The sequence below is a fragment of the Coregonus lavaretus genome (genome assembly GCF_964263955.1).
Source record: "Coregonus lavaretus genome assembly, chromosome: 14".
In the NCBI taxonomy this organism is placed as follows: Eukaryota; Metazoa; Chordata; class Actinopteri; order Salmoniformes; family Salmonidae; genus Coregonus; species Coregonus lavaretus.
Window position 1 is genome coordinate 12,832,003 of NC_140001.1, and position 19,286 is coordinate 12,851,288.

General features: G+C 39.5%; 1 protein-coding gene across 3 annotated transcripts; it reads left to right on the forward strand.

Annotated features, from left to right (window-relative positions):
- The first annotated feature begins 3,990 nt into the window (after window positions 1-3,990).
- On the forward strand, window positions 3,991-17,811 carry LOC311141718 (noelin-like). 3 transcript variants are annotated; one of them, XM_084177147.1, is made up of 6 exons: window positions 4,011-4,365; window positions 9,437-9,586; window positions 10,349-10,504; window positions 11,554-11,773; window positions 14,717-14,823; window positions 15,555-17,811. In XM_084177147.1, exons 1-6 carry the CDS (start codon window positions 4,300-4,302, stop codon window positions 16,230-16,232), a joined length of 1,377 nt encoding a protein of 458 aa, XP_084033273.1. In that variant the 5' UTR covers window positions 4,011-4,299; the 3' UTR covers window positions 16,233-17,811. The 3 variants fall into 3 exon arrangements, with proteins under 3 accessions (XP_084033274.1, XP_084033273.1, XP_084033272.1); XM_084177146.1 differs by lacking the exon at window positions 4,011-4,365 and adding an exon at window positions 6,942-7,206; XM_084177148.1 differs by lacking the exons at window positions 11,554-11,773; window positions 14,717-14,823; window positions 15,555-17,811 and adding an exon at window positions 10,989-11,379 and having other exon boundaries at window positions 3,991-4,365.
- Window positions 17,812-19,286: the final 1,475 nt, after the last annotated feature.

The window sequence follows — 19,286 nt, forward strand, 5'->3', positions numbered from 1 at the left end:
CAGGAAAAGGAAGTTTGAATTCAGTTGCTAACGAGAGAGAGAGAGAGAGAGAGAGAGAGAGAGAGAGAGAGAGAGAGAGAGAGAGAGAGAGAGAGAGAGAGAGAGAGAGAGAGATCACACAGTGTATATATATTATTCTGGGGGCGATAGCCATTGGTGGAAAAAGTACCCAATTGTCATACTTGAGTAAAAGTAAAGATACCTTAATAGAAAATTACTAAACTAAAAGTGAAAGTCACCCAGTAAAATACTACTTGAGTAAAAGTCTAAAAGTATTTGATTTTAAATATACTTAAGTATCAAAAGTAAAAGTATAAATCATTTCAAATTCCTTATATTAAGCAAACCAGACGGCACGATTTTCTTGTTGTTTTAATTTACGGATAGCGAGAGGCACACTCCAACTCTCAAACATAATTTACAAACGAAGCATGTGTGTTTAGTGAGTCTGCCAGATAAGAGACAGTAGGGCTGACCAGGGATGTTCTCTTGATGTGTGTGAATTGGACCATTTTCCTGTCCTGCTAAGCATTTAAAATGTAACGAGTACTTTTGGGTGCCAGGGAAAATGTATGGAGTAAAAAGTACAATATTTTCTTTAGGAATGTAGTGAAGTAAAAGTAAAAGTAGTCAACAATATAAATAGTAAAGTAAAGTACAGATACCCCCAAAAAACGACTTATGTAGTACTTTAAAGTATGTTTTCTTAAGTACTTTCTGCCACTGGCGATAGCACAAGTGGTTCTGAGCATATATCAATATTACACAGGTAAGCTAACAGTTACAGAAATCAGGAATGCAGACAGGCTGTATCTATCTGAGCTACTGTGTCCAACACACCACCACCTGTTGTTATGTTGGGCACCTACTGACCAAAAAATGATGTTATTAATTATTTTTTTTTAAATTATATGTATTGCTAAAATAAAAGTTTAAGGAATTACAGGCATGCACCACATTACTACAAGACAAAACAGCTCAATCAATCAAGCCTGATGGTCTTATAAATATACAAACAAAGCTTGTTTTCATTTAATAATGGGATAATGTCTTACTGTGGCGTGTGAAGAATCCAATATTTTACTTTGTATCCGGTACAAATCACATTATTGTGGAAGCACCTCCTATAAGAGTATGAACCTGCCAATTTGACAACGAAATTCAAAAATATCAGTTGCTGAAAACAACTGGTCAAACTAGAAACATGTGGGAGGATTTGACAGCTTTAGCGGAGGTGGGGACAAGAGAAATTAATGTTAATCACTCACCGCGTTAGGTCATCAGATGCTCCCAAAAAAATATGTCTCTGCAAAAACAAATTAATGCTAGCTAGCTACGTTTTTTCCTTGTTGGACCTGCGTTTACAAAGTATCAACTTTCAGTTTGTGTATAGTTGTTGGTTTAGCTTTCTTTAACTTTGTAGCAAGTATGATCTGCATGTGTAGGCGCATAATGCGTCCAACTGTCCCGTTATCTGGTTTTAATGTCCATTCTAGAATGCCCGTCTAGCCAATCAGAAATGAGTATTCAACAACGCTGTGGTATAACGTAATAAAATAAATTAGCTTCAGGTGGACGTGCAAAATCCACCGTCATAGCATGGATGAAGCCGGAGCTGGAATGTGAAGCTAACTGAAGCTGGCTAGCTTTATCAAAGCCTGAGTAGATCTAGGTTGCTTTGTAGTATACCACTATGAGCTTTTTAAAGCAGCAATTGGCAGTTGAAACAATAAAAAACTACCCACCACTGTTTCGCTAAAAAGCTGAGGGATGGGGCTAGGGAAATGTAACCACTCTCAAATTCAAATATAACCCCTCTCAAATTCATAGACAGAGCTATGGACGCAATAACTGACTGTCCATGATATCACAATTATAGTTTTAACCATGTTTGAGGCTATACAGTGTTTGTTTACATTAAATTTGTTTACAAACATTGTAATAAAACAAGCTTATATTTTGGGTTATGATGGGGTATGACAGTTGAACTAAGCTCATGAGGCATTTATTAGTTATATTCGTCAAGAAACATAATTAGTTTACAAGTCCAAACATGGATGTAGCTACCGCAGATTGCCGCTTTAAATGATCAAATATGATCAATGCCTCAAGGGTCTTTAATAGCCTGGGTTACTGTCTGAAATACTGTATGAACACAAACAGTAGTGTCCCCATACTACTGGGATTATTGGGAGAACAGAAAGAAGAAAGAAGTGTCAGAAAGTGGGCCACCTCATCCCTAGGCTATTCTCTTTTGTCTTTGAGGCTCCTTCTTGGATTAGGGAAAAGGCACAGCTTGTTCTGGGTAGGCATGTCACCCTGCTTGCTTTAAAATCGCTTCAATATTTTTACACAGCAGTGCAACCGATGTGGGAGCAAGCGGTGCCGTGCGCATGTGTGTGTATCAATTAGGCATGATTTGCAGGCTGCTCTGAAAGTGGGATTGGATTCTACATCTCATTCCCCTTGGAATTGATCCCCAACCCTGTAGGAGGCTGATGTAGGAAGGAAAACACCAGAGAACAAAATGACTGTGCTTTATTAATTCAGCCTTGATAGTTTGCCGGAAGGATTTGAAACAATGGAAATATTCCAGAGACTTAAACAAAACCCCAATCTCCATATCCTAGTTTCATTATAGCAAGACTCCCATCTAGTAACAGAAATACCACTGTTTCATTATAGCAAGACTCCCATCTAGTAACAGAAATACCACTGTTTCATTATAGCAAGACTCCCATCTGGTAACAGAAATACCACTATTTCCTTATAGCAAGACTCCCATCTAGTAACAGAAATACCACTATTTCCTTATAGCAAGACTCTCATCTAGTAACATAAATACAACTGTTTCCTTATAGCAAGACTCCCATCTAGTAACAGAAATACCACTATTTCCTTATAGCAAGACTCCCATCTAGTAACATAAATACAACTGTTTCCTTATAGCAAGACTCCCATCTAGTAACACAAATACCACTATTTCCTTATAGCAAGACTCTCATCTAGTAACATAAATACAACTGTTTCCTTATAGCAAGACTCCCATCTAGTAACAGAAATACCACTATTTCCTTATAGCAAGACTCCCATCTAGTAACATAAATACAACTGTTTCCTTATAGCAAGACTCCCATCTAGTAACACAAATACCACTGTGTTTCAGGTTGACATGGTTAAATAGAGGAGCTATTTACACTAGCCTACAGTTCATATGTTAAATAAAATCAGAGCAGGCCTACTATTGAGTTGCTGGCCTGGGTGCAAAAATACACCGCTTTACTTGACTTGTGTCTTCTTCGTGATATTGGCTGGTTATACCACACATTCTTCTGCACCTCGCGTTCCATTACATCCTCTCCTTTTCTTGTTTTGCTCTGACATTTCAGAAAAGATCAGGGAAGGTAAAGAGGAAGGAGGGAGATGAGGAAATGCCATCTAAAGACCTGGACAGGGGAAAAAGGAATCTAGAGACAGGAATCTAGGAATCTATTATAGCATGGTTGCACTACGAAGAGTTCATATGAGACAGGCATGTAAGACATGACTTTAGTGAGTATTCATAGCATGAACATAGTAACCAAGGTAAAGGGGGTAGCCTATGCTTTAGATGGATGCCATGATTTCATGCACAATTATTTTGAGAGGTATGTTTAAGCAAACAGCAATACTGGAATGCTGCTATGCTGTAGCCTACAACTATTAAGTATGGTCTGACGCCAGACCAGAACCCATTTTTGCATTGGATCCTAGTCATTATGTAGGATTCTGCATGTTAATAACACCTTCATTCTTTCTATAAAACCTGTTATAGACCCTGTTACAGGTTATGAAACATATGAGCGCCACTCTCTTCTCTTGTGAGCCGCCCCCCTCCCTCCAACCCCGCCCAATCATTCTTGAATTACACACGCCCGTCCCTGTCACATCCCTCAGCACCACAGCCAGCTCCCTCCCGCATTCTCACGCACACCCCTGTCCTTGTTTTGCGGAGCCAACTTTTGACTATAGGCTGGTGGAGTTGTGATTTGCGAATGTTTTCTCTGTCCATGCTTCTCATGCGAGGTGGCAGACAGAAGGAAGACAGAAGAAAGAGGATCTTCAGCACAACGCACTGAGATGCATTGAACATCATGCAGTGAATGCTCCTCACACTAGATTTCTTATTTACCTTTATTTTAGTGCTTAGCGCTGCATCGAAGATTGCAAGACGACGTGTAAAAGAGGAAGAAGACTTTACAGTGGAAAAAGACAATCTGCATGTGAAAGCACTGGATCTAGTGCTATCGGAGGCAAGCGATGCAGCCTACTAGCAAGCTCCTGAGTCTCACCCTCCTTGTCTTGATGGGCACCGAACTCACCCAAGTAGGTTTAAAAACGCCATTTTACTCCCCATTTAAGATACCCAAACCATGCTTAGCAAATTATCCTACAAATTACCTATTTAACAACGTTGTAGTCCTTGAGATTTAATAGATTATGATAAACGATAAAGGGATTCCATCCTCTTAAAATTGATAAGCGCTAATGCGCGTTCACAGAGGCATTTCTGTAGTCAAACTGTATGCTATCTATTCCTGCTTATCTATAACAAAAATTTGACAAAATCAAAATAATCAATTTATTTAATCAGTGACGTGGGGTAGGCTATATTGAAATGTTTCAATTGGCGTTTCACATTCAATGCATCTAACTAATTCCACATTCACTCCAATTAGGCTATGTGAGAGATAGGGTAATCCACTTTATAATGTCTACATTGAAATCAGCGAGAAATTTCACAGTGACATCCTTGCATCTAGACAATTGCAATTTGATTTGATAGTCCGAATATAAGAAATATGTCAGAGAAAAGTCTTAATTAGAAATCTTATTAAAGCATTGCATAAACCAGATTACACCCCAGATTGTAGCCTAACATGAATAGACTTTTCTCGTTATACTAACACTACAGACAAAAATATGAAAACAAAACTATTTCAACACAGTAATAATAATAGACTGCTGTTATTGCTCAAAAATTCGAAACAATTCCAAAATATTAGACTTTTTCTATGATTAATAACTCGTATTAATTTGTAATGCTGGTCTTCATGACCAAGTCCTTCTTATCTCCATCTTCTTTCCAAGGAATTGTTTGTCTATTCAGAGATGCATTGCACCCCACAGTGCCACAGCGCCTCCTCCTGGCTGCCACAATACAACCTGTCAAACTTTCCTGGACACCAACAGGGGGTTCAGGCTTTTGTTCTAGACTAGCACTAAGACACTTGATCACATACTTAATCAACTAATCATCAAGCTCGTGATTAGTTGAATGAATCAGACATTTGATGGCATTTGAAAGCACCAAATGTCTGATTCATTCAACTAATCATTCTTAGTGCATTCCTGATGCTGGTATGGCAGGCTATGGCAATACTAGGAAGATGATTGACTTTTGAATTTCTTATAATCATTCGCAATCTGTTTGTATTATGAACAGTAAATGTGATGTAATGTATTGTATTGTATGTTAATCACCTCTTTTTGATCCCAAACAACTAACGAAATATAACCAACAACATAGATTAGAAATCACTGGCCACTTTAATAAATGGAACACTAGTCAAGCATTACTCATCTCATATGTATATACTGTTTTATATACTATTCTACTGTATCTTAGTCTATGCCGCTCTGACATTGCTTGTCCATATATTTATTTATATATTCTTAATTCCATTGCTTTACTTAGATTTGTGTGTATTGGGTAAATGTTGTGAAATTGTTAGATATTACTTGTTAGATATACTGCACTGTCGGAGCTAGAAACACAAGCATTTCGCTACACCCGCAATAACATCTGCTAAATACGTGTATGTGACCAATAAAATTTGATTTGATTTAATTTGAACAAACAAACAAAATAAATATATATAGCTTATTAAATGTGGAAGAAATATATTATATATTTTAAACAAAAATAATTTTAAAAAAAAGCAACAAAACAAGAGATGACGCAAAACAAATATCTGTAACTCATGAAAGAGAAAATAAACATAAATATATGTTTTTTAAAGCTTATCTTGAATTTTTTTAAACGCAAAACTAGGCTACAGTTCCTGACAAAGGGACGTGCAATACCATTTGTAACGACAAGGTGGCGGAATGTCCCTCGATATCCCTGGACCTGGTTGGTTAAACAAAACAGGTCAAGGACAGTGTTTTTCAGTACAGATGCTGCCTGCCCTGAATATCCCATTATTGCGCCACGGATGTTGTTTCAAATCTCTACGATTAATCAGATTTACTGTCAAACACTTACCAAGATTACGTATTGTCTACATGTTTTTTCTGTGAATGACAATCAAAATCCGGCATATCTTTATTGGATTAAATGGGATTTGTAGGCTACCTTGCTTTCTATGGCACCCGTCAAGAGTTGTTGCTGATGGTTTCAATGTGGTTGGATTATTCCAGTTCTTGTCCCCATAGTCATCAAGCCACTGTTATTAAAGTAGCCTAACCTACACAATTAAGGTATCCAGTCTGACAATGTCGTTTAGGTTCGTTTTGTCTCCATTGCGTTTGCAGGGTTTCATACTTAAATTGATTATATCACACAATTGACTTCAATGTCTGAAGTCATGCTATTTAGATATTGTTTTCCTGTCATGGTATTTTCTTGTATTTGGTGGCAAGGTACATAGTGCTGTGGCAAGCGCGAAAGCGTGGCGCGGTGAATTTAATTTCAGCTGAGGGGTTTTTCTATCCGTGCGCGGTGGGCGGGGGTATTCAGCGAATGGGAGAGGCGACTGAATTTCCGTAATCTTCTAAACTCAAAAGCGATTGCGGGAGAACGGCTTCATATTTTCAAACAACTTCATTGAGCCATCATCAAAGTGGCTTTTGAAGAGAGCGGAAATCACCTGTCAGCCAAAGATGTTCAAACCTAAACTCTCCGCTGTTGCAGCCCTGCGGATGCATCCGATCACTGGCAATATGAATTGCCTAGTTAGTTCTTCACTGGAATGTGTACAAGGACATTTTTGGTAATACGAAAAGAGCGCAGATATGTCGGTGCCTTTACTGAAGATTGGAGTGGTGTTGAGCACGATGGCTATGATTACTAATTGGATGTCGCAGACGTTACCGTCCTTGGTGGGACTCAACACCAACAAGCTCTCGGTAGCATCAGGAGGGACATCGGACCGGAGCACCGGCGTGAGTGACAGCAGATCCAGGAACCATTAGAATCATGTACTGCAGAGGATAGATTGCAATAATATAGGCTAAACTACGAATAAAACTAATAGAACCAGTTATTTAGTAGGCCTATTCCTATAATTGGTTGGAAATTGAAATAAAAAACTGTTGTTGCTTGTGCATCAAAATCTGTAAAAAATTGACTGTAATGACTATAGCCAAAACGAGTAGGCCTATCCATAAACAAATACCTGAATAAACGGAAAATCATTATCTTATTATTCTTGTTAGCCCTAGTGTAGGTTTCAAAAACTTTCACACATACTTTGCTAAATGGATTAACTGATATAGATTGGAGAAGAAGTGTGGCAATGATGGACAATTATAAAAGTTCTGCGATTGTCTGTGACGAATGTAATTGAATATAAAGAGCAGAATTATGCTACATTATATAAGTACACTAACAGATAATGTAGGCACATTGTAGACATAATGTATTTTAGCATAACACACTGAATGTCACTACTTGCCAGGGTTAATCTAGAGCCATATTTCTGTTCATATTTCTATTTATGGCTCTGGATTCAACCATGTAGTAGAAAAGTTTTAACCAATCCACATTTAGAGCAGCCTCTGTACCGAATTATTACTCTGAAGGCTTAGTGCTAAATAGGCTTGGTCCTCTGTAGTTCAGGTTGTAGAGCATAGTGCTTGCACCGGCAGGATAGTGTGTTCGATTCCCGGGACCACCCGTACATAAAATGTATGCATGCATGACTATAAGCCGCGTTTGGATAAAAATGAGAAATGGAATATATATATATATATATATATAGAATGACTCTGTTTTATTGAAAGACTTTACCCCATGACTTTATTGGAGGGTTGAAACTGTAAGGTTTAATTGACATAAATGGCACAGATTAAATTCCTGTAGGCTACATTAAGTATTTAGAAATACTAGATTATTACTTAATATCATCACAATCTAGCAAAGCTATTTCAGTAGATTTACAAAGTTGTTTCCCTCAATTTGATGTCATCTCCTTTTGTCATCCCCGTAGTCTTTAGAATGTGGACAGTCATTTTGATGGTTGGAGATTAGGCGGGAGCATACGGCAAGGTTCAACACTACAGATGGCATTTTACGTAATCATATGCCATCATCTTAGAAAAAGGTTTTGTAAATCCCTATGGTGAAAATATTCTGCATGAAACTGGCACACATTCTTGGCAGAGATCATGATTTTTGTCCAAACCTCCAAAAATGTAATGACATTATTTTGGAGTAAGCTAATATGTTTTAGCTAAGAGTAGTAATGTAGTCTATCTTAAACCCTGCACACTACTGAGCCAATGTGAGCCGTGCCAAGCCAAACCAAGCTGAACTCTACTGGCCTGGTTACGCATTCTCCACGGCTGCTGGAGCCGTGCTGGAGAGGACAATGTGAAAGGAAAATGTCTGAGCCAGCGCAGTATTGTGTAAACATGTTAATACTGTCACATCACATCTCTATAACCCTTTTTCATTCATCTCTCTCACCCCCTCTCTCACTGTCTGTGTGTCTCCCTGTATGGCTGTCTGTCTCTCTCTCCCGATCTGTCTTTCTCTCTCTCGCTCCCTGTCTGTCTCTCTCTCCCTGTCTGTCTCTCTCTCCCTGTCTGTCTCTCTCTCCCTGTCTGTCTCTCTCTCCCTGTCTCTCTCTCTCCCTGTCTGTCTCTATCTCCCTGTCTGTCTCTCTCCCTGTCTGTCTCTATCTCCCTGTCTGTCTCTCTCCCTGTCTGTCTCTCTCTCTCCCTGTCTGTCTCTCTCCCTGTCTGTCTCTCTCCCTGTCTGTCTCTATCTCCCTGTCTGTCTCTCTCCCTGTCTGTCTGTCTCTCTCTCTCCCTGTCTGTCTCTCTCTCCCCGTCTGTCTCTCTCTCCCCGTCTGTCTCTCTCTCCCTGTCTCTCTCTCTCCTTGTCTGTCTCCTCCTTGTCTGTCTCTCTCCCTGTCTGTCTCTCTCCCTGTCTGTCTCTCTCCCTGTCTGTCTCTCTCCTTGTCTGTCTCTCTCTCTCCCTGTCTGTCTCTCTCTCCCTGTCTCTCTCTCTCTCTCTCTCTCTCTCCCTGTCTGTCTGTCTGTCTGTCTGTCTGTCTGTCTGTCTGTCTGTCTGTCTGTCTGTCTGTCTGTCTGTCTGTCTGTCTGTCTGTCTGTCTTTCCCTCTCTCTCTCTCTCCCTGTCTGTCTCTCTCCCTTTCTGTCCGTCCTAGGTGCTCCCAGCCAACCCTGAGGAGTCATGGCAGGTGTACAGCTCAGCACAGGACACGGAGGGCCGCTGTGTCTGCACCGTGGTGGCGCCTCAACAGTCCATGTGCTCGCGGGACGCCAGGACCAAACAGCTCCGGCAGCTGCTAGAAAAAGTACCCCCCCCATGTAGCATGATGTACTACAGTACCCATAACCCCCCACTACCAGACCTCTACTAGAACAAGCACCATTCACCAGTTTCACCATGACAACCATCTCCCACTCACCCTCTCATTTGTCTCTCCATCTTCTTCTCAGCAGCAGCAGCCTCTGGCCAGAGGACTAGAGTTACTTGTATGGCTCCTTGACAATAGCAGTTCAGTTCACCCTGTATTGCCAATATTGATTTGCTGTCATCATCATTTGATATGATCTGACATTCAGTCTTATACAGTAGATTTGTTTGGAGGCCAGATGTTGTGCAACTTTGGCACCTTGATGTGGAACAACCGGCAGTCCATTTATAGCATACTCTCAATCTCTGTCACTGCTGTGGGTAATTTGGGGTCAGAAATGCATGTCTTTCTGATTCGGCTTGATCTTTATGTACATATAACAGTATGTTGCTCTTGAGCACTTGACATGCTGTATTCTCTGTCTAGAGACGTTAGAGGTTATACAGTGTCAGATTTTGCAGTCAGTTATCCACACCATATCTACAAGAAATTGTGTCATGCACCAACATTGTTGAAGGAGCATTGATGGCCAAAGTCTATATCTTCGCGTTTATTGGGTGTATAACTTGTTTATTTTGATTCCAAAAATGGAATCAAATAATAAGCCTGGGAAGACCCGAATACACTAGTGTTTAGGGCTGTATTTAAGTGTATTTAGGGGCTTTAAGAGACATGTATTTCTAATTTCCCCTGTGTTAGGTCCAGAACATGACCCAGTCTATCCAGGTGCTAGACCAGCGGACCCAGAGAGACCTGCAGTACGTTGAGAGGATGGAGGTCCAGCTGAAAGGTCTGGAGACCAAGTTTAAACAGGTGGAGGAGAACCACAAGCAGAACATTGCCAGGCAATACAAGGTATGTCAATATTTCTCTTAGGGTTGCTAAATTCCGGGAACTTTCAATACATTTCCTGTTTTTCCAGAAATCCTGGTTGGAGGATTCCGGATTTGCTGCTTATTCCCTTCCGATTCCTTGAACCTCCAACTGGGATTTAGTGAAAACCAGGGAATTTATTTAAAGTTCCCGGAATTTTGCAACCCTACTCTTACATAGATAACGTTGTACAAAGAGATGTGCTGTAAGTGGAGTTCTGGGTCCATATTTATTAAGCCTCTCAGAGTAGGAGTACTGATCTAGGATCAGGAACTATTCTGATGACATTTGTTAGTGTGTATGTGTGTGTGTGTTCCCCACCTATCCTCACCAATGCTATGTTTATGCTATGTGTCTGTCATGAGCAACCCTGGGAGTGATGACCCTTGCACGTTTTGTGTGTGTATATTAGGCTAGTGAGTTAGATTATTCAACACTCAACAGTATCTCATTTTCTTGCTTGCAGGGCTAACTTTAGGAAATTATATCAAAGCTGCAGAGACTGAAGAGGCAGTTCTATCCCAGTGTTCTATCCCTGAACTTGACCACTGACTATTTTCACCATGCAGTTTATTTGAAAACTAGCATCCTTTTCACCCTCAGACCTGCACTACTCTTTGCATTTCTGCATGTTACTGTAGATGCATTCGATTAATAGATTTAGTTCTGTTTATTTTTTATATATTTTTTTTATTATTCAATTCCATATCCTGTTTAGTTTTGTCAATGCATAACTGTTTACCACAAAAAAAATACTGAAACATTGTTGTATGTGACACAAAAGCATGTAACCCTAAGATGTTGCATTTTAAAAGGTGAAAATAAAATATTTTCCCAATTGTTTTTGGTGTACCGAGGACTTGTTTCATGCTACTTATGTTTGTGATGATGTCACATCTGCTCATGATACTGTTGAATGTGTTAGGTCCACTCTGAATTCACCTTAGGGAGACAGCCAGAGTAGGGCAAGACAGGTGTGGAACACCCATTTGCTCACTTAACACTGAACCAAGCCTATTTTAACCTTTCAGGCAATAGAAGCGAAAATGGAGGAACTTAGGCCATTGATACCAGTGTTGGAGGAGTACAAAGCCGATGCAAAATTGGTATTGCGGTTTAAAGAGGAGCTCCAGAATCTGACGTCTGTGCTAAACGAACTCCAGGAGGAGATCGGCGCCTATGACTACGAGGAGCTACAAAACAGAGTGTCAAATCTTGAAGAGAGGCTTCGTGCATGCATGCAAAAATTAGGTAGGCTCAGAGATCACCAAAACACCCCCTTTGCTTCCTTGTGCAAGGGGCCAATCAGATCTACAGTAGTCATTCTTCTCACACCAACAGATCTCTATCTATCCACCGCACCTCCTGTACATGCTCTACCCCTACAGGATAGCTTTAACATACTCAGTCATTCTCTCATGTTAGGCAATCACAAATGCCTTGACCACATTAATGCTTAACAATAATGCTGATGAAAAAATAAATTTCTCATATGTCAAGTTAGACGCTATTTAAACATGTTAGGATTTAGAGTTGTTAGCGGATTTGGATTAAGTTTTGCTAATGTAATCCTATTAAACCGTAACTACACTAGCACGTCATGTTATGTGTGCCAGAAATGAGCTGTGAGCTTATGTCCACTTCATGGCCAAAAGCTTCATACCATTGGAGCGGCAGTCATCTAAAAATAGTTCCAGGATGTAACAACTGACAGATTATTTCTCTCAGTAATCTCTTTGTTGCATGGGTTGTTCACAGGATTGTATACAAGGGCAAAGTAGATGGCACGATGTGTGTCTAAGCCAAGGGCTCTCCCAGCATATACAGTAGATACATACAGTAGATACATACAGTAGCCCATCTATTACCATATTTCTACGATTGATTTTGTGACATGCTAACAGTAAGTGAAAGGCTGAACAGACAATGAATGGTGCAAAATGCATGATTCAAAATAAAATAGGAGGAAATAGGTAGAAGAAATCCAATTGTAAGGAATGAGGCATTGAAGTCGTTTTCCTTTGTGCCACTGTGCTTTGACTGTTAGGATGCCAACTGTAGCTCTAGGGATGACCCTGTAGGCAGGGAGTTGAGCCAATGTGCTGGAAAATTCTTAGAGATTAAAGAAGGGCTCACTTCAATTTCAGAGGATTATCCATTTTTGTTTCAAGCGCTCAGCTATAACTCTCCAAGTACTATAGCTATGGTAGACGGCATACACTACCCAGCTAGCACATTTGGTTCCTTTGAAGTTGTGGGAACAACTTTTTTTAGTTTCACATTGGTTGTGGGAACGAAGCCATATGTTTCCTGACCAGTAAAATTTAACGTTTTTTAAAACGTTCTGAGAACAGAAGTGAAAACTTACTCTGGTTCCTTGAAAGTTTTCCTGGGAGGTTTTATTAACGCTCTGAGAAGGAAAATTGTAGGTTATTTGGAGGTTTTTGAATAACTTCCTTAACTTTCACTGAATGTTTCAATAAGACTTTTATTCTAGCTTATTTTGGGTTACATGTTTAACTCCAAGCACAGATGGGACACATGGAAATGTATTTCCTTAGACATTAATCATGCAAACATCTTTATTTTTTATTGTGACACAGCATCAGTTAGATTTGAACCTATAATCTTCTGTTGTGTATCCATGGAATTAGTCCACTGCACCACCATGATGGAGCGAGGATGTCATGTTTTTTTTTACGCATACAAAGCTGTTAATTTTAGTCTATTCAAACAGACCCCATTTCAAAGAAAACAAACACTCATTAAGATCAGATGTGGCCAATTTGTGGTCGCGGCCAACACACCTGAACATACTTAACAAGATAGAGGATAGAGAGAGTTTTGTTGATGCTGAGAACGGAATGTATTTGTTTTTAAATAACATTCTTAGAACCTTCTCTGAACATTACTAACGGTTTCTTGTGGTTTTTATGGAAAGTTTGCTAAACGTTCTCAGAACAATTTGAGAACATGAGGAAACGTTAGCTAACAAGGCTTCTGTTTGCTGTGAACATGTTGCCAGAGTAACAATTTCAGTTGAACGATTTGAATAAACATTCCAAAATGTTATGGTGAAACCTCAAACACCTACTTTTTGAAAGGATTACTGTGACTTTTTAGCAACAATATTCAAACTGAAAATAAGTTAGCTATTTCTACTAAATATCGTAGAAAGTCTACATGGCCACTTTATTATTTTTAGTGGCAGTTTAGACCCGAAACAGACACTTACGTTCGCCGCACACTACCTTCTCGGACTGTTCACTAACGTTAGCGAACGGTCGTGGCTAATACAAAACAAATGGAATATGTTAGCTAACGGTAGCCACCATTCGCAAACTATTTCCCTTGTTTAATGCAACTCTGTAGGAAATGTTACGCTGAAGTACAGACATTTCCACAGAAACTTTCTCGGAACTATTTGAGAACATTCCCAAAGTCAAACCAGATAGAGAACGTTCCCAGAACATTACCAAAAATGAAATGAAATGTAACCATGTTTGAACTTTAAGGAAACGTTCTGTTAAAGTAATGAACATTTCGTTTTTTTGTCAAGTTCCTTAAATGTGCTGAGAATGTTCCAAAGCCTAGCAACTATCCTGCAGAAAAGTCTGTTTTCATTATTCATAAGTAATGTTATCATTTATCTATGACATTGAAAATATACTGTTGTACAGAGAGACCACAAGCCACAAGGTGTTGCAGCACTCTGTTACCTTGGAATTGTACATTTCTCAACATTGGCTCACACCTTGTGGCTTTGTGGTCTGTGTACAACAGTATCCTTTCAATGTCATAGATAAATGATAACATTACTTATGAATAATGAAAACTGATTTTATTGTCCAAATACATCATTCTGAGGCAGAGAAATAGATGGCTAAAGCAGGAGATCTAGATTCTGGCACACACATTTATACAGTTAATTCTAGAAAGCCTCCAGCTAAAACAGTATTGTCAAAACCTGAAGAAATCACTGAACTGATCAATAGATTGTAATACTAAAGCTGGATTTGTCATCATAAACAAGTCATGTTGAAATTATAATTTTCAACATAATTATATTTAAAGTATAGTAGATCACTGACCTATGCACGCACACACACACACACTATGTTTTACAACCTATAGACACCATTGATTGTCCAGAGATAAATGTAGTATCTGGCATTGTGTCTTTGGCTCTTGCAGCATGTGGGAAACTGACAGGGATCAGCGATCCAATCACAATTAAAACGTCTGGATCAAGGTTTGGATCCTGGATGACTGACCCCCTGGCTCCTGAAGACGACACTAGGGTAGGTCTGGTCCTGCAATACCTATCCTATTCATTATACAGTTAACACGGACTCAAAAAAAACGTTCTTATCAATTATGCAATTGGGAGGACACTCAGGACAGATTTGCGGTGTTGTAAAATAGCAGCTGTAAGATGTTAGCTAGTATGTTTGTATTAAAAGGTTTGTATGGATCACAACTTTAGTAATGTGTTCTCATGCCTCACTGTCTGGGATTAGCTCACTGGCCTGAAAAGAGCCGTAAGCACCACAACACATTCTGATGCTAATCTGGAAGGTAGCTACATCTCCTGGTTGTCATTGCAGTAAACTATGTATTTTTAGGGAATGAAATACATGAATCACAGGATTGGATAAAAGTTATTTGTAAATTTTTATGTGTTGCACATACTAAAATATCACTTGTTATCCTGCAGAACTTGTTGTTAAATTCATTAAGGAATACCACTGACATTGGAGTGGACACACTCTATCCATCTACTTACTACCTGTTCTCCAGCTTTAAATTCATGAAGACACAAGCACTTAAAAGATAATTACTTGAGCAGAGACTTCCGTTGCAGATCTGAGGGTCGAAGCCCTGGCTTTGTGGAGAGAGTGTGTCTATGAAACCTTTGATTTCATTTAGTCTCAGAGTTACAGCAGAAAGACCACAATCTCACAGAAAAGTTGACAATAACATGCTATACCTGAGATTTAGGACTTTTTAATGCACTTGTATTCCCATCTAGGTGTGGTACATGGACGGCTACCACAACAATCGATTTGTGCGGGAGTACAAGTCCATCTACGACTTCATGAATTCCGACAACTTTACGTCTCACCGCCTCCCCCACCCGTGGTCAGGCACAGGCCAGGTGGTCTACAACGGTTCCATCTACTTCAACAAGTTCCAGAGCCACACCATCATCAAGTTTGACTTCAAGACCTCCGTCATCAGCAAGTCACGCCAGCTGGACTACGCCGGCTACAACAACATGTACCACTACTCCTGGGGTGGCCACTCAGACATCGACCTCATGGTGGACGAGAGTGGGCTCTGGGCCGTCTACGCCACCAATCAGAACGCAGGGAACATTGTCATCAGCAAACTGAACCCCAACACCCTGCAGATCGTCAAGAGCTGGACTACCAACCACCCCAAGAGGAGCGCAGGAGAGGCCTTCATGATATGTGGTACGCTGTATGTCACCAATGGCTACTCCGGTGGGACCAAGGTGTATTATGCCTTCAGCACCAACTCGTCCACCTATGAGTACATTGACATACCATTCCAGAATAAGTACTCTCACATCTCCATGCTGGACTATAACCCTAAAGACAGAGCACTGTACGCGTGGAATAATGGTCACCAGGTGCTTTACAATGTCACTTTGTTCCATGTCATTCGCTCAGAGCAGGATCAGTAGATAGCCACGCTGTTACTTTCTCAGTCACTGGCAGACCTGGGTTCAAATACTATTGGATAACTTTCAAATACTTTTAGCATTTGCGTTAGCCTGCCTGGAGTGCCAGATGGGCAGGGTTTGCAGTTTTGCAACAATTGTATTAATTCCATTATACCAGGCAAGCTCAATCATGCCCAGCTAGATCAAGCAAATTTGAACCCAGGTCTGGTCCACGGATGCTTCAAAGTAGAGGAGATGCTATATGTAACTGTGGAAGTAGAGAAGTATCCTATATTTTACTCAGTAACAAGAAATACAGTACCAAATTATATATAATGTATAGAAACGCAGAGTAAGAACAGGTACTGAAAAAATGTCATGCCTTTCTTGTTTTAGATGACTTCAAAAGGCTTATAACGATTGTGATTGACTTTTTTTTTTTGGATCACAGATAGTGCAGCCTATTGTATCATAGTCTTGAATTTAATTACATTTGGAATTGAAGAGGGATTAAATCCTGGGCCTTGTTTATCAACCTGTATTAAACCAAACTTTAGGACACAAACACACAATCATGACCATTTCCCCCAGGTGGGTGCTCCTCATTGGTGGTGGGTGAGGTGAGGTCACATTTCCCCTATACATTGTGAAGTACACTAAGCATCTGGAAAAGCACTAAATAACAATCAATGTCTTTATTATAATTCATTCATTCATTATAATTACATGATCATATGGTAAATATGGTCAAATGTAGCAGCAATTTTCCATGTAACTTGATTCCTGCTTCTGTAAAGGTGGAGACTAGTGATCGTCATAACACAGAGCCGTGCTTCTCTGTGCAGAATAGAAATCCAATGCTATCCCCATGTGTTGGTAGCAAAATATCTCATTGGAAAATGTGTAATGGCACCTCAAAACATGTACTCTGTCTTTCCTGCGCAATACAACCTCTCAGGAACCAATATAACACAACCTGTCGTTTGCATGGAGTCATCTACAAGGACATTGTAGGATCTGAGTATGATTGATAAATGAGGCCCAACGGAGCACAGTGTCAATAATCCAGTCAAACCACGAGTCAATGACAAAATACTGTATATCTGGGAACACCGACTACAGATATTTAAGGCAAAGACTGTTGGAAGCACCCTGTTTCATCTCTGTGTCTTTGTGATGGTACTATGTATTTTCTCTTTTTTGTATCTTCTTTTTGCATGGGCATTTTTACCAACCAAACTGGTTTTCTTCTCTGGATGTATTTTGCAATATTTGATGCTGTGGTGCAAGAGACTAGTTTAGCACTGTTAGGAGGCAGGCTTTTTACTTTCTTATTGTCATTGGGGTTGATATATGTTCTTATTGTTGGTATTGATATTTACTGTGATAGCCTGTCTTTGTAGATTGGATTGTATTGAATTAATTTGTCTAGCTCATATAGTTCTGTCTGGAAAAAAATAAAAAATATAACAATCACACAAGAATGTACCAAACAATGTATCTATGAGCCAGTGACGTATCCACTGGCTGTTTTATTCAATTTGACTTCACAAGTCTACTGTCTGTTTCTTAGAGAGATCAATTGTGACATCTTATTCTGTTGAGCTTGCATATGTGTTGTATCTTCAATAACATTCATATAAATAAACAAGATCTTTGTTCTACCATTGACTCTCTCAATCCCTGAAAAGAAACTTCTGAATAAGATGAATTGCCTCAATCGAACCCATTTTTGCAATGCATCTTATAAAATGGACAGGTTTCCAGTTTAAAGAAGTGTGGGAAAGGGTATTTTTCTGAGACATCCATCTCTGAGAATGGCATCAACCAGAGGACCTATTCACCTTTGAATGTGCAGGTTACTTAGCAAAACAATGATTATCTGAGATATTGCCTCCTATTTGCAATTTGTTAATTTCACAGTGCTAAGTGCTACAAATCTCATTGCAATGTCCAAATTACATGTTCAACTGTTTGGTAAATGGAGCATAGGACAATCTAACACAAAAACACAGTACAACCCAGAACATGAAACGAGTGGAAAGAAAGCACATTAAAGACGTGTCCCACAGGGCACACTACGTCATTACAACGTGGATAATTGGGTAATATTTGGTTGAGAAGTTGATCAATGAGATTACAGTCTATATTCACCCACTCAAAAAGACAACAAAAAGTTAGTTTAATTTCCAATGTGTTATTACATTTTACATTACATTTTAGTCATTTAGCAGACGCTCTTATCCAGAGTGACTTACAGTTATTACTATGCTTTCAACAATTTAAAAGCACAACCAAATGAAAAAACAATGTCAGATGTTTGGTATAGTTGTGATCTAAATGTGTAATTACAGATATTTCATCATTGATGATATAGGAATGATAAAGTATGGTCACATTTCATTTCTCTGTTAAACCTACCATATGGAATGACTTTGATAGCAACAGTGAATCTATTTAGTTTTTAAGTGGTGATCCACTCAACAATCACTCTCACGATGGCACATTGGTAATAGTCAGTGACAAATGTCATAGCTAAGCAGAGCTGGGCTTGGTTAAAACCCTGGATAGGAGACCAAAGGGTAGCTGTAGATAGATCAATTCTCTAGTAGGAGGTGCTGCCCAGCCATTGTTTTTTTCCGATAGTGGATATAACGTTGAAGATCTGATTTTGTCTATATTTGTCTATGTTGAAATTTGGTTACCATGATTACATCATCTTGTGGTATAATTTTTACCCTCAAAACAACAGTTGATTACTTTTTTCAAATCCAATGCATTTTCCATGTAGATTTCACGTCACAATATGTTGACAAATTACATTGACAAAATGCATTAAAAAAACTTTGATTCAACCAGTTTGTGCCCAGTGGATTCTCTCATTTCGCTATTGTGGCTCATCTGGACCCACAATTACCTCTCCATGGCAACAGAGGTGGACTGTAATAACCTCTTTCCGTCTGGCAGCGGGGAACAGCTGGTCTGGACACAGCGCCGTACATCGCTGACTGAACTTCAGCCACAAAACACAACACGCTTTATTAGCTGTTCCCACTTCTCCCAACACTGAGAAAA